The sequence below is a fragment of the Scyliorhinus torazame genome, chromosome 2 (genome assembly GCF_047496885.1).
Source record: "Scyliorhinus torazame isolate Kashiwa2021f chromosome 2, sScyTor2.1, whole genome shotgun sequence".
NCBI lineage: Eukaryota > Metazoa > Chordata > Chondrichthyes > Carcharhiniformes > Scyliorhinidae > Scyliorhinus > Scyliorhinus torazame.
Genome location: NC_092708.1, coordinates 372,498,534 through 372,514,838, shown reverse-complemented (window position 1 = coordinate 372,514,838; position 16,305 = coordinate 372,498,534). Strand labels below are relative to the sequence as shown.

Below are 16,305 nucleotides of genomic sequence, written 5' to 3'. Positions count from 1 at the left end.
TGGGGTTCCCCAGTCACTACAATAGAATAGTCCTTTTGAGAAATGAAAAAGTAACTTGCATGGTATTCTACTTTCTTTGGATTTTTCTCTTTTAAATTATCTTTAAAAAGTGAGACTTGTAATGAAGTAAGCCCCGATGCTTTCAGTAGCCTTAATAATGTAATATTTGTGTTATTCGCATCATTGAATTTCCTGTGCTGAAAGCTGGGTAACTTGCAGAGGCAGTAAGCTGGACTTGCTGATGACCAAAGAGGTCAATTAATTATTTCTCATACTGTTGCATTAATACTGGCCTAAAATCTGTACCTTCTTTGAAATGCAGGTCCCGTTTACACCCAGGACCGGATACTGCAAGCCATGGGAAATATTACCCTCGCCTTTCACCTGCTTTGTGAACGTTTGAATCCCAATTCCTTCTGGCTGCCCTACATTAAGACATTACCTATGGAGTATCATACCCCTTTGTATTTTGAAGAGGAAGAAGTATATTACCTTCAGTCAACACAAGCCATCCACGACGTTTTCAGTCAATATAAAAACACCGCTCGCCAGTACGCTTACTTCTTTAAACTCATCCAGGTGAGTTTACTCATTGCAGCAATCTTTAATGGACCTTTGAAGGAGGTCTCTAATTTCAATAAATCAGCAGGCACCATTTCCGTTTCTTTTAAAACACTATCGAATTCAGTCTGGCTTTGAAGGTATTTTTAAAATATTTTGGTTAACTACTGATGGCTCTACCTCAGCACTGCTCACATTCCAATATGCTTTGTTTATGACAAACACCTCATAACTCGCTGTCTTGTATTTTGTATTATGCTGCTGCTAAAGTGGGACTGTTGCATTTCGGTGCTAACGTTTAATTCTTGTAAAATGCGGGCAGCACGGTGGAGCAAGTGGTTAGCACGGTTGCCTCGTGGCGCCGAGGTCCCAGGTATGATCCCGGCTCTGGGTCACTATCCATGTGGAGTTTGCATATTCTATCATCTTTAATTTTCGAGACTTTTTGTGCTGCAACATAGACATGAGAACTTGCATCAGAGGAAGAACGACCTGCAATTATTTAGCATGAGTTAAGAAGCTTTATGCATTTGTAAGTTTAAATATATTGATTAGGACCAGTAGTTAACCTGGTTTGTGTTTTAATCTCTTATCTCCATGGTGAACCAGAGTTAATGTTAGTGTTTTGCCAATTTTTTACTCTTTGTCTACGAAAATCATTTTGAGAATTGTTTTTGTGTATTCCCACAAGTTTTTCTTGATAAAAGGCCATTCATATGCTAATTGATTTTTTAATAAAAGAAAACAATAAGCAATTAATTGTAAAAGGCAATAAAGAAAGAAATAAAACGCTAAGAGGAGTAAAGGGGATTATGAAAGCAAAGCATGCAAGGGTATGGAAACTAAAACAAAAGCTTTTATAAATATATCCAGCTGGGATATGATGATGGGGAATGTAGGTGGGACTATAATAGATAATAAGGAAATAGGTGACTTAGCACTTCCATTTTCACAGTGGAGGAAGAGACGAACTGCAAGCGGTGCAAGGGAACTTAAAATAAGTCACGGGGAGTGACGTGTAGATTTAATATGTTTTCAAATGTTAATGGAGAAAATAATAGGACTTCGAATAGACAAGTGCCCAGGGCCTGATCGTTTTCACCCAGAGGAATTTACAGAAATAGTTGAGGAAATTGTAGATACATCAGTCATAAGTTTCTAGTGTACTAGTTACAGAAATTGTGCCTTCAGATTGGTAAATAACAAATGTCACTCTTATTTAAAAGGTGAGGAAGAATCCAGAAAACCAGAGACCTGCCCTGTGAACAACAATTATGGGGCAGTTACTGGAATGTATTAATAGAAAAGGGGGGCAAGGTAATTTAAAACCTCGGGGTGGTTGCCCCTGCCCTTGTACGAGTCTCCCTCGGTAAGTTACCTATACTCAGGGTTACGAGCCAGGGCCAATGCCAGAACCAGTGAATTTACAGAAGTGATGACAAAAGAGGTAGAACCCTGATGTTAATGATATGTTAATTATATTGTTAATATTCACCGGTAAGGGCATTATTTAATTAAGTACTTTGAACATGTATAAAGAGGGAGAAGCTGGAGCACTGGCAGCAGAAGAGCAGCGCTTTGAGATGAAACAAAGTCATTAAACTTCCAGTAAAGAAAAGCTCTGTCTCTTGATTTTGACGTCACCAACAGGCTTGGATTCTATGAACACTTGAGAGACGACGGCTACTTACAGATGGAGGATGCTTTGGGAAGAATGTTTTCTTTAAGCACATGAGGAAAAAGACGGGAAATTGCCTCGTGTATTCTTTTCCCGAGTACTTTTGCTTGTTGAAGTTGAAAATGGGAGGCTCCTACAAGCAACTGAAGAGGAAAGTGCATGACCATGAAGTGTGGAGAAATTAGAAGAAGAGCTGCCCTCCGACAGATCACCACTATGTAAATAGCAACCGAGTAAATGAGACTTGGACATTATAAGCTGATAAAAGAGACATAGCATAGATTTATGAAGGGCAGTCTCACTGAATATTGATGTGGAGATGCCGGCGATGGACTGGGGTGAGCACAGTAAGACGTCTTACAACACAAGGTTAAAGTCCAACAGGTTTGTTTCGAATCACTAGCTTTCGGAGCACAGCTCCTTCCTCAGGTGAACAAAGGGGTGGGTTCCAGAAACATATATACCGCCAAAGTCAAAGATGCAAGCCGATACTTTGAATGCGAGTCTGTGCAGGTAATAATGTCTTTACAGGTCCAGACGGAGCAACTGGAGAGAGGGATAATCACAGGGGAAAGAGGTGTGAATTGTCTCAAGCCAGGATAGTGGTAGGGTTACGCAAGCCCAGGCCGATGGTAGGGGGGGGGGGGGAGGGGGGGGAGTGGGGGGGGGGGAGGGTGAATATAGTCCAACATGAATCCAAGATACTACCATTACACGTGAGAACACCACCCACCAGGTACGTGATACATACTCATGCGACTCGGACAACGTTGTCTATCTCATAGGCTGCAGGAAAGGATGTTCCGAAGCGTGGTACATTGGTGAGACCATGCAGACACTGTGACAACGGATGAACAGACATCGCGCGATAATCGCCAGGCAGGAATGTTCCCTTCCAGTCGGGGAACACTTCAGCAGTCAAAGGCATTCAGCCTCTGACCTTCGGGTAAGCATTCTCCAAGGCGGCCTTCAGGACGCTCGACAGTGCAGGATCGCTGAGCAGAAACTTATATCCAAGTTCCGCATATATGAGTACGGCCTCAACCGGGACCTTGGATTCATATCGCACTTCATTCACCCCCCACCATCTGGCCTGGGCTTACGTAATCCTACCAACTGTCCTGGCTTGAGACAATTCACACCTCTTTATCCCTCTCTCTAGTTGCTCCGTCTGGACCTGTAAAGTCTTAATCACCTGCAAAGACCCACATTCAAAGTATTGTCTTGCATCTTTGACTTTGTCTATATATATATATATATATATATCCTATATATATATATATATTTCTGGAACCCACCTCTTCATGCACCTGAGGCAGGAGCTGTGCTCTGAAAGCTAGTGATTCGAAACAAACATGTTTGACTTTAACCTGGCGTTGTAAAACTTCCTACTGTGCTCACTGAATATTGAGAAGGTTACTAGTATGATGGATAGGGGAATGTCCATGCATGTTCTCCAGATGGACATGTAGAAAACATTTGATCGGGTTCTGCATAAGATTATTAGCAAACATGTGAGTGCATGGAGATGTGTCATATGAGAGCAACTGGAGCAGAGGTTAGAGACAGAGTGTGTATAAAGGGCACATTATCAGATTGACAAGATGTGATAACTGGTGTTCCCACTTATATTAACCGGGCTTCAACTTCTCATTATGTATTTTATTGACTTGAATGAAGGAAGTGTTCAGATGACACTAAGTTAGAAAAAGCAGCAAGTTATGTAGATGGGAGCATGATGTTATAGACTTAAATTTGAATATAAAACTATAAACCACATAGAGATGGACCAAGTGAATGAACAAAGTTATGGTAGATGGGCATCAGTGTGAGGTTATCTACTGTGGTTCTGAGAAAGACAAATCAGAATATTTTCTGAATGACAGAGGTTAGGAACTGTAAAGGAGCAAAAAAAATTACAGTCCATGTACATTAATGACTAAGTTCGTATATTGGTAACAAATCAAAGACTTCTGTGATGTTGGTCTTTATCTACCAAGGAGTTGGAATACTAAGTGGTGCTTTAGTTGTACAAACCATCCTCTGAACCCATTGTACCTACTTTTGGGTACTGATCTCCGAAAGATATCTCTGCTTTGGAAGGGGGTCAGTTCAAATTATCTGGAATTCTATCCTGGTTTAAAGTGCTAAATTATAAGGACGGATATAATGGGCAGCATGGTAGCACAAGTGGCTAGCACTGTGGCTTTACAGCGCCAGGGCCCCAGGTTCGATTCCCCGCTAGGTCACTGTCTGTGCGGAGTCTGCACATTCTCCCCGTGTCTGCGTGGGTTTCCTCCGGGCGCTCCGGTTTCCTCCCACAGTCCAAAGACGTGCAGGTTAGGTAGATTGGCCATGATAAATTGCCTTGGTGACCAAAAAGGTTAGGAGGGGTTATTGGGTTACGGGGATAGGGTGGAAGTGAGGGCTTAAGTGGGTCGGTGCAGACTCGGTGGGCTGAATGGCCGCCTTCTGCACTGTATGTTCTATGATTGCATAAACCTGGCTTGTAATTCCTTATGTTCAAGAGGTTGTAGGGTAAACAAATTGAGATTTTAAAATGATACAGGAATTTAATAGACTAAGTACAGACAAAGCAATTTTGGTGGAACCCAAAAGAGAGCATAATCTTAAATTACAGCTCGACAAGTTGGGATTGAAATAAGGAGACACTTTTTTTTTCAAGTGAAAGGCAGTGGAAATCTGGAACTTTTTTTTTTGTCTGGAAGGCTAAGTCGACCAGATCAATTGAATTTTTAAGAGCTTGAGTGATAAGTAAGGGTATTGATGAATAAACTGAGTAAATGGGTTGAATTACAAGTCATGCTTGATTTAATTAATTTGTAGAACCGGTTCAAGAGGTTGAATAGCCTACTTTTGTTCCTACTGTTCTGTTGGAAAGCATTTGATCTATTTGTATGTTTTATGTTCCTCTGTTTATAAAGATAGTCAGGTTTGTAAATGAGAAGGCTGTATGGCTTTTCCCAAGTGATGAAACTGCTGAAGGACTGTTAGTCATTTTGCCAAATAAGATATGGGAAGTGTGTGTTCTTAACTTTGTGCAATTCTACAAAATAAAGTCACACTGATTGAGTTAAGGGTACCTGATATTAAATGCAGTTCATGTATTTACTTTACTGTGAAATTCAACAACTTATTATTAATTTGTGGCAAACTTGACTTTCTCTGTCCGTCTTCGAAGAAATTGAAGATGTACATTAACGAAAGACATCAATATCTGGTTCAGGTCACAAAGGGATACTATTTCCGTGCAATTACAGGAGATGCTGACAGTGCTGAATCTGTGGAAGTACTTTCAAAAGATTATAGACGTAATGGGTCATGCAACTCGCAAAACAATGGCAAATGTAATACTTCACTCAATGTGATGTGTGGAAAGACTTCATGTGTAGCTACTATGTAATTGTTACAATATGTTCTATATTTAGATTTATTATGTAGTTATTAATTGTAGATAAAGTGGTTCATTATTCGACAACATGTTTTGTTTCATCAGAAGTTTAAAGTAGTGGCCTTGCTTTGACCACGTTAAATAGAATTTATTGGGGAAGACATAACCACATACAACAGTTGACGTCAAATGAGATAGATATCTGGTATTTTTACATTTTGTTTTTCAGGACTCAAGGGATTCATTGGCCTGCCTCCATTTCTGCCTTCAGTGCTTGCACGTATTTCAGTATATAATACAATTACAGTTGTAATTTCTAGCAAGCCAACAGTGAAATCACCTGAATCCCATATTATCTAATTCAATTAACCAGTTTGTGTATCATTATGGACTTTACAAGGCCAATTAATGAAGTAATAATGGAGTCAAATGCTAGAAGTGCTCTGCATAATAATGTAAAAGGCAAGCAGCTGAAGGCAGGAGTGGAGGGAGATCATATAAAAACTGAAATCCTTATGGTGTTTTTACAGTGATTAAATACTGTTTGTGTACATGTATGCCTCTAGTTGTATAAAGTAGGTGAATTACATGCTTCTAGCAATGCCCAATATCTGATGTTTCACAGTTCCTTAGAACAGCTGTAATAGACACACAACTGTCTCTCGTGGCCCTCTCAACAGGGTCAACAAGAACCAGGTCAAAAACAAAGGGGAAGATTCGAGCTTGGAGACTGCTGCTATGCCTCTCACCTAGCATCATGTGCATGCTATGAAAAATATTGTTTTGGCTCTGTTGAGTGAAAAATTTGTAAATTCAAGTCTCAGTCCAGGAAATATAGAATGACATTTCTATGCTGAACTGATGGAATGCTGTATTTTTGGAGGTGCCAATCTGCATATTTGGGTGGACATAAAAATCCAAATCACTGCTGGCAGACATGTAAGAATTCTTCCCAATGTCTTGACCACAAGTTGCAGTCTCCTCCCTCGATAAGCCAGCAAAAAAAGATGAACTGATCTTCCATCTCATTTGCCGTTTGTGGGTCTTGATGCACACAAATCTAGGCCAAACTTCTCCCATATAACTGTGACCCCACTTCAAAAGCAATTCAGTGGTTGTAAAGCACTTTTGGTCATTCTGGGAGCATGGTGAGGCACTCAATTATAGTTCTTTCAGAATTCCCATGTGTTATGGGCCAGTGTTTAGAGAACACCAAAGTGTATCATGGAGTTCATCTGACCCACAACTTTTAATGGATTTTGGTTATGGGGAGCACAAGGGCTACTTTACAGGTGTGATGCAACAGAGATCTAAAGTACTTTTAAAACAAGACCATGTTTATTTATGAATCCAGTGAACACTTTATAAACCCACTGTAAACATCTTAACAACTATCAACACCAATAATCTCCACAGATACAATATTCTATATGTAATCCTTCATAACTTTCCTAACAACATCCAATAGACCAAAATACCCTTTTTACAGTAAGACAGCAGGTTTAAATTCTCTACAGAAACAGGTATTACTTTGACAACTTCAAATGATCTGGAGACAGTCTTTAGATTGCAGAGAGAGATCAATGCACCTTCTTGCTGTGACTGCAGCTTCTTCAACTCTGAAAACAAAACTAAAACACACAGACACACACCAGCTTTTTTGCTCAAGCAAAAGTAAAAGCAGAGTCGCAGCTCAGCTCCACCCACACACTGACATCACTGCAGCTATTTCTTAAAGGTACATCCACTACAGCTATTTGATAAACATCCATTTCTTAAAGGTACTCTCACATGACACATGAACAGTAAGAAGTCTTACAACACCAGGTTAAAGTCCAACAGGTTTGTTTCACATCACTAGCTTTCGGAGCACCTGAGGAAGGAGCAGTGCTCCGAAAGCTAGTGATTTGAAACAAACCTGTTGGATTTTAACCTGGTGTTGTAAGACGTCTTACTGTGCTCACCCCAGTCCAACACCACCATCTCCACATCATGACACATGTAAACTGCTGTAAATAAGTTACATCCATGTGGCAGGTGCTACAGTGAAGTAGAACTTCATGTTTGCACTAGAACATCTAAATAATTCCGCATTTCAAGAAACAGGGAAACCTCATCCCTGTATCATGTTCCTGTTTGCTGAGAAATAGTAGTTGAGGGCAGGTGACTAATGGCGTAACATTGTAGATGTAAACCATGGATATAGTAAATCTGTGGCCAGAAGCTTGAATGTCACTTGACTCGGAGTTTTACCACAAGTTTGCATTCTTTTTGTGTTCACCTAGATATATGTTTCTGTATTCGGATTCTGACACATTGTAGACTTGGTACAGCTCACTTTCACCTTCTTAAAGGCTCCAAAATGTCAATGCTAATAGCTAAATTCAATCTATAGCAGCCTATATCTCTACTGGAATAGATTGCAGAGTGGTCTTCCAACTACTGGAGGTGAAGGTAGCCTTTGCTATGCCATGTACAAACACCTTTATTGGTAACCAATTGAAATCTGACAAAAACACATGAAAGTGATCAAGACTGGATCACTTGCATAACTTCTGGAGTTAACAGCCTGCAGCTTTTGACTCATTCTCCGGGTTCATGAAAATCTTAAGAGCTCTGCGCTTGCCCTCCAGTGCCCACTATCTATACAAAGAAGCTCCCAAATCTAGCACTGAATGAGTGGCATAGAGATGCAGAGTTTGGTGCTATTGATTGATTGCTGCTTAAAAGTGTGTCATGGGAGTGTCCCGTTAAGAAATGTTTTTGTCTTATCACATGGCTTCAGTGATGTCATTGTGTGGGTGGAGCTGGGCTGTGGCTCTGGGAGTTGGTTTTACTTTTGTTTTGAGTTTGAACTGGTTTCGTTCTGCTCAGGTTGAAACAAGGTTTTTTTCTCTATCTGCATTTCAAAAGCTGTTTCCAGACTGCTTGATAACTTGAAAAGAAATAACTGTTTTCTGGAAGGAATTTAAACCTGTTTTGGAAAGGACAAAGAGCATCCATACCACAATCTTAAAGACACTAGGTCTTGAGTGCCGTGTGCTGGCTACACCTTTGAAAAGGGTTTTCTGGTTTTTGGGATCTTGTTATTAAATTGGAACAGCTAAAGGGGGAGTAGCTGTGTGGGGTATTTATGTTGGTAGTTATTAAAAATGCTTACTGTGTGTCTTTCTAAAAATGTTAACTAAATTCGTAGAATAAACTTGTTTTTGATTAAAAGTGCTTAAGGCCTCTGTTGAATAACCTGAAAGGCAGGCCCTTTTGCTCATCGTAACCAAATCAGTAAACAGTTGTAGGTTGGGTGAACTCCATGATATACTTTGGAGTTTTTTAAAACCCTGGTCCATATTAAGTGTGTGGTTAGTCAAGAATGTGATCAGGCTTAGCTGCCATCCCACTGAACATCTGACACCCTCAGCTGGAGAATGTTAGAAAGAGGGCAGTTTGAAGGAAATGGCTGAAGTTTCATACTTCACTGAATCAGTGAATCGGAAAAATAGAAGAGGAGTGTACCTATTGAAAAATAATACTTTTTACCTGCATTTGCTACTCCTTTTTTACTTGCCTAATCATAATTGCAATTTGGAAAAAAAAAAAAATTCCCTTGGCTTCTAAGGTATGTGGTAAATGAAAGTTCTTTTATTCTTTCCTCAGCGAAGGTAGAAATGTATAGAACTAGTTTGGGTTGTTTCTTCAGTTAATTAGAAAGAATGTTACAAATGTTAGGTGGTGGCCCACATCCATTACCTTGGCATTCCTGCGGGAGAAATTAAAGCCAAGAATATCTAGGGCTGCCCACCAGTGGAGGGAATCCCGATAGCCCTGTGAATCAAATGTTGGGCCAAAAACCGGTTTCACGGCAGCCATGACACCAGTTGAATGTTTCCCAGCCCTCCCCAACAGCCTCAACGAACTTCCGACATCCCCCACAATGTTCCCACTCCGACTCAGTGGGAACATGCAAATAGCTCAGAAGAGTTGTTTTGAATGTAATTTACAGGCAGAACGTCTGATTCACCTTCATCCTTGGGTGCTCCAAACCCCCCCCCGTCAACAAGATGCTGAGGGGGGTCTATCATGGTCATGGGAGGTGAGGGTCAGGGGGCTTGTGCTGGGCTGGAGCGGATCAGGTCAGGGGTCTTTCCTGGAATGGAGACGATTGGCTGCTCTTCCCTTCTGCAGCCTTTTAAACCTTGTCTGCCAGTATCTCAAAAATAAAGTTCTGTGATGAAGTGAACATGTTCCCATTTGCACCCCGAGCCCTTTACACAGTCTGTCAGTATGCCAAGTTCAGTTTGTGAGAAGAAGGTAAAAGTCTTCCCTTTAATGTGGTGGAAACCTTTGAGGTGGCTTTTTCCACAGTCAATTTCATTGACCTTTAACATTTTGTAGCCTGTTTGTATGCCTAGAAGCCTAAAAGTTTTGGACTGCATTGTTTATATTCAATTTCACAGACTATTGGCTTTTACAAGCTTTCTGATTGACAGTTTCAAAGGGAGGATTAAGTTTATTTATATAGTTCTGCAGGGATCCATTAAGGGGCAGCTGTTTTTCTAACTGCAGCTTTTTTTTTTGTTCGCAGCATCTACAAGCTCTTGGCACTGCAAAGGGACATGGCCTGAAGGGGGGAAAACTCACCGGTTGCGCGGGGGGGGGGCGGGGGGGGGGGGGGGGGCGGGGAAGAGGAGGCTGAAACAGCATTCTCAGCCCTTTAAAAGCGGCGACCCAGTCCCTGAGGAACAGGGCCTGTCGGTTAGGGCGGCACGGTGGCTTGAACTGTTGCCTCAATTCCAGGGACCCAGGTTCAATTCTGGCCTCAGGTGACTGCCTGCGTGGAGTGTGCACTGTCTTCCCGTATCTGCGTGGGTTTCCTCCAGGTACTCCGGTATCTCCCCACAGTCCAAAGAGGTGCCAGTTAGGTGGATTGGCCTTGATAAATTGCCCTAATGTCCAACGGGTTAGTTGGGGTTACAGGGATAGGGTGGAGGTATGGGCTTAAGTAGGGTGGTCTTTCCAAGGGCCGGTGCAGACTTGGAAGGGCCGAATGGTCTCCTTCTGCACTGTAAATTGCAAGGAGAGATTAGATCCCGCCCCTCCAGCAAGAACCCCGGCATGCCATCGCTCCTCGCGCCAGCGGGTATCACTCCAATTTTCAGGTTTTTTTTAAAAAACAGTGCAAATTCACTTTGTTTTAAAACCCAGTTCCTTTCAGCAGGGGCATAACTTCATGAAACATAGTTCCATCTCAAAACAGAATGGTGCTTTATGTATTTACATGATACTTTATTTAAAATAATGCATTACCTCACTTCAAAGAGTGAGCAAAAATTGTTTAATCCAATTCACCTATGTGTGATCATGTGTTGCACTTTATTTCTTGGAGAGTGAAAGGCCAGCCTGAACTCATAATTGCATCTGTTGAAACCAATTAGCTGAGGAAAACGTACAAAGTAGCCTCATAATTGACCTGAGCAGTCACACGAGTATAGCCTCTGGTTGACTTGCAATAGGCATTGTAATTAAGCTTTGTGATCTTAAAAGGTTGCACACATCAGAAGTCCAGAATAATTCTACGTGTGTTGTATGATATAGTGCCCCTCTCTTTATAAATTATATATTCTGATCTACCATGAGCAATGCAGTGGAGATCTTCAAATCTATAATATGCCAATTCCGTTATAATTTACTTATACCATGAACTCTATGAATCGCCCTCTCCAATGCCCTGATTGATAGTTTGAAATTGAAATGGAAAATCGCTTATTGTCACAAGTAGGCTTCAAATGAAGTTACTGTGAAAAGCCCCTAGTCGCCACATTCCGGCGCCTGTTCGGGGAGGCTGGTATGGGAATTGAACCGTGCTGCTGGCCTGCCTTGGTCTGCTTTCAGAGCCAGCGATTTAGCCCTGTGCTAAACAGCCCCTTGGACAAGTTGGACAAGAGATGTAGTCTTAATGACTTTGCAGATCATTTCAGATCTGACCAGTAGAAGCTGGGGCACGAGAATGGCTTGTGTGACTTTACCATTGGTCCTTTTGTTATTTTTAGAAAGTGCCTAGCCCCTCTTCTGTAGTTGGTTTTGATAACTTCTCCTCAATAGTTTTTTTTGATAACCTGTACAAAATTGGGAACTTCACCAACTTCACACCTCTGCTTTTATGACTCCAGCATCCAAAAACGTCTCTCTAATCTACCAGCATGGTTAATGTAGAAAAGCATACTTTTATGCCACCTGCGGGTCCTCTTTAAATGAAATTGATGCTTTGTGCTGTGGATTGAGATCCCACCAACTTGTTTATACATTCAAACTTTACAGCACCAGTAAAACAGGCCTCTAAGCCATAGGACTGATCCTATGAAAGAGCAATGTATGAAAGAGCAATGTATGAACAAACCTCTACTCATTTCCCAAGATGTTTTTACCTAGAGTTTTATGGTACCGATCTGTGCTCCTTTTTCTGGTTTATGAGACTGTGGAAGATGACAAAGCAAAAACCCGACTACGGGCCCAGGAGTGGGGTGCCATAGACAAAGGAGTCCTGGGACAGAGAGAGGTCCCAGAGAAAAGAGACGAAAGGTCCTAGAGATAGAGGACCGAGGAAGAGGCCAAAGAGAGACGTGGCCATGGGGCAGCACGGTAGCATTGTGGATAACACAATTGATTCACAGCTCCAGGGTCCCAGGTTCGATTCCGGCTTGGGTCACTGTCTGTGCGGAGTCTGCACATCCTCCCTGTGTTATTTGATTGAGTTTTTTGAGGGGAAGACCAAGAAGGTAGATGAGGGCAGTGCAGTAGACGTTGTCTACATGGACTTTAGCAAAGCCTTTGGCAAGGTACCGCATGGTAGGTTGTTGCAGAAGGTTAAAGCTCACGGGATCCAGGGTGAGGTTGCCAATTGGATTCAAAATTGGCTGGACGACAGAAGGCAGAGGGTGGTTGTAGAGGGTTGTTTTTCAAACTGGAGGCCTGTGACCAGTGGTGTGCCTCAGGGATCGGTGCTGGGTCCACTGTTATTTGTGATTTTATATTAATGATTTGGATGAGAATTTAGGAGGCATGGTTAGTAAGTTTGCAGATGACACTAAGATTGGTGGCACAGTGGATAGTGAAGAAGGTTATCTAGGATTGCAACGGGATCTTGGTCAATTAGGCCAGTGGGCCGACGAATGGCAGATGGAGTTTAATTTAGATAAATGTGAGGTGATGCATTTTGGCAGATCGAATCAGGCCAGGACCTACTCAGTTAATGGTATGGCATTGGGGAGAGTTATAGAACAAAGAGATCTAGGAGTACAGGTTCATAGCTCCTTGAAGGTGGAGTCGCAGGTGGACAGGGTGGTGAAGAAGGCATTCGGCATGCTTGATTTCATTGGTCAGAACATTGAATACAGGAGTTGGGACGTCTTGTTGAAGTTGTACAAGACATTGGTATGGCCACACTTGGAATACTGTGTGCAGTTCTGGTCACCCTATTATAGGAAGGATATTATTAAACTGGAAAGAGTGCAGAAAAGATTTACTAGGATGTTGCCGGGACTTGATGGTTTGAGTTATAAGGAGAGGCTGGATAGACTGGGACTTTTTTCCTTGGAGCGTAGGAGGCTTAGGGGTGATCTTATAGAGGTCTATAAAATAATGAGGGGCATAGATAAGGTAGATAGTCAACATCTTTTTCTAAAGGTAGGGGAGTCTAAAACTAGAGGGCATAGGTTTAAGGTGAGAGGGGAGAGATTCAGAAGGGCCCAGAGGGGCAATTTCTTCACTCAGAGGGTAGTGAGTGTCTGGAATGGGCTGCCAGAGGTAGTAGTAGAGGCGGGTACAATTGTGTCTTTTAAAAAACATTTAGATAGTTACATGGGTAAGATGGGTATAGAGGGTTATGGGCCAAGTGCGGCAACTGGGACTAGCTTAATGGTAAAAATAGGCGGCATGGACTGGTTGGGCCGAAGGGCCTGTTTCCATGCTGTAAACTTCTATGATTCTATGTGTGTGTGTGGGTTTCATCCGGGTGCTCTGGTTTCCTCCCACAGTCCAAAGATGTGCAGGTTAGGTGGATTGGCCATGATAAATTGCCCTTAGTGTCCAAAATTGCCCTTAGTGTTGGATGGGGTTACTGGGTTATGGGGATAGGATGGAGGTGTTGACCTTGGGTAGGGTGCTCTTTCCAAGAGCCGGTGCAGACTCGATGGGCCGAATGGCCTCCTTCTGCACTGTAAATTCTATGAAGACCACTGGTAGGAACTACTGGGGAGAGAAGCGAAGGAGGTGGCTGCAAACTGCAAACCTACTGCGAATGAGCGGCTCCAAGTAATGAGGGCTTAGGAAAAGGTTAGTGACTCGTGCTGAGGCAATGGTAATCCTTTGGAGCAGTCGTGTTCCCTTGGTGTGACTGAAGAATGTTGTGCCTGAGCGTTGGTGTTGGAGTGTAGACTTGTGAATCCAGGGGAATGTAGTCTCACAAGATGACATTGAAACCCTGGGAGATGAGCAGTTGTGGAGGTAGTCTGTGGCTGAGTGGCTTCGGAGATCTGATGTTTGAGATTAAACAGTTTGGAATCTATTATGAGGGAGACTTTAATAAGATTGTTTGACTGATGATTATTGATATTTGGGTCGGTTGCTGAGAAATCTATGGGGAACTCTTGGTCACATCTGTCATTTGTTGTGCATTGTGGTTTTCTTGACCACAGTTTGCCTCTCAATTCACATTTGCCTTCTGTTAATCCTGAATAGATGTTGTAAATTGTTTTCTTTTTCTGACCTTGTATAGTAAAGTTTATTTCATTTGTTCAAATACTATAGAATCCTGTGCATTGTTCTTTTAGTAAGTACCTGGGATTGCAAACTTTGTCTGCTGTAAACAAAAAGTACTGGTCCCTAACAGATCATAACAAAACCTGGGGGTCTGGTTCTGGATCATAACACAGAAAACTGAGAGCAGGTATAAATGGATCACGGGTTGGCAAGATGTAATGAGTGGTGTGTCACAGATCAGTGGTTAGCTCAGTAGGCTGGACGGCTGGTTTGTGAATTGGAGCAATGCCGTGGGGTTAAATTCCCACACCGGCTGAGGCCATTCATGAAGGCCTTGTCTTCTCAACCTTGCTGGAGGTATCTCAGGTTAAATCACCACCAGCCAGCTCTCAAAGGGGAAAGCAGCCTATGGCCCTCGGGGTCTCTGGCAACATTTACATTTGTTTTAGTGATGGAACCTCAACATTTCGAATTTACATAATTGACTTAGATGAAGGGACCGATTGTATGGTTGCTACATTTGGTGATGGCAGCAAGAATAGGTAGGGGATTAAGTTGTGAAGAAGACAGAAGTGAGTGGGCTGTTTTTAAAAAATGGTTCGCCGGGCTTCCTGAGCACCTCCCACATCTGTCCTCCACCCCAAAGAACCTACTCGGCCTCGCCCCCGTCATGTGTGCTCTGTGAACTACCTTAAACTGTATCAGGCTGAGCCTGGCACACGAGGAAGAGGAATTAACCCTACTTAGGGCATCAGCCCACAGCCCCTCCTCAATCTCCTCCCCCAGCTCCTCTTCCCATCTACCCTTCAGCTCCTCTACCAAAGCCTCCCCCTCTTATTTCATCTCCTGGTATATCGGCGACACCTTTCCCTCTCCGACCCATACGCCCGAAATCACCCTGTCTTGAATCCCCTGTGCCTGGAGCAGCGGGAATTCCCTCACCTGCCGCCTCACAAACGCCCTTACTTGCATGTACCTGAAAGCGTTTCCCGGGGGTAGCAAAACTTCTCCTCCAGCGCCCCTAAGCTCGCAAACGTCCCATCAATGAACAGGTCCCCCATTCTTTTAATCCCTGCCCTATGCCAGCACTGAAACCACCTGTGATCCATCGTTCCCGGGACAAACCGATGGTTGTCTCTGATCGGGGACCACACCGAGGCTCCCATCGCACCTCTGTGCCATCTCCACTGCCCCCAGATCTTTAGCGTTGCCGCCACCACGGGCTCGTGGTGTACCTTGTCGGCGAGAGCGGCAGCGGTGCCGTCACCAGCGCCCCCAGGCTCGTTCCTTTGCAGGACGCCACCTCCAACCTCTTCCATGCCGCCCCCCTCTCCCTCCATCACCCACTTACGGATCATCGCCACGTTGGCAGCCCAATAGTAGCCACCCAGATTCGGCAATGCCAGCCCTCCTCTATCCCTACTTCGCTCCAGAAACCCCCTCCTTACCCTCGGGGTCTTATTCGCCCACACAAAGCCCATAATGCTCCTGCCTACCCTCTTAAAAAAAGGCCTTGGTGATCACAATTGGAAGGCATTGAAATACAAAAAGAAACCTCGGAAGGATCACCATTTTAATCGACTGTACCCTGCCCGCTAGCGAGAGTGGCAACATATCCCACCATTTAAAGTCCTGCTCCACCAGCCTCGTCAAGTTCAGTTTGTGCAGGGCCCCCCAGCTCCTAGCTACCTGGATCCCCAAGTATCGAAAGCTCCTATCCACCCTCCTCAGCGGTAGGTCGTCTATCCCTCTTCCCTGATCCCCCGGATGCACCACAAAGAGCTCGCTCTTCCCTACATTGAGCTTGTAGCCCGAGAAGTCCCCAAACTCCCTTCGGATCTGCATGACCTCCACCATCCCCTCCACTGGGTCCGCCACATACAGCAACAGGGCGTCTGCA

General features: G+C 43.3%; 1 protein-coding gene across 2 annotated transcripts in view; it reads left to right on the top strand.

Annotated features, from left to right (window-relative positions):
* The window catches only part of setd3 (SET domain containing 3, actin histidine methyltransferase), a 184,453-nt gene that overhangs the window by 78,365 nt on the left and 89,783 nt on the right, over positions 1–16,305 (top strand). For both annotated transcript variants that reach the window (XM_072493008.1, XM_072493000.1), the window contains one exon: positions 323–579. In XM_072493008.1, coding sequence (XP_072349109.1) covers positions 323–579 — 257 coding nt within the window. The remainder of the gene's footprint in view (positions 1–322; positions 580–16,305) is intronic.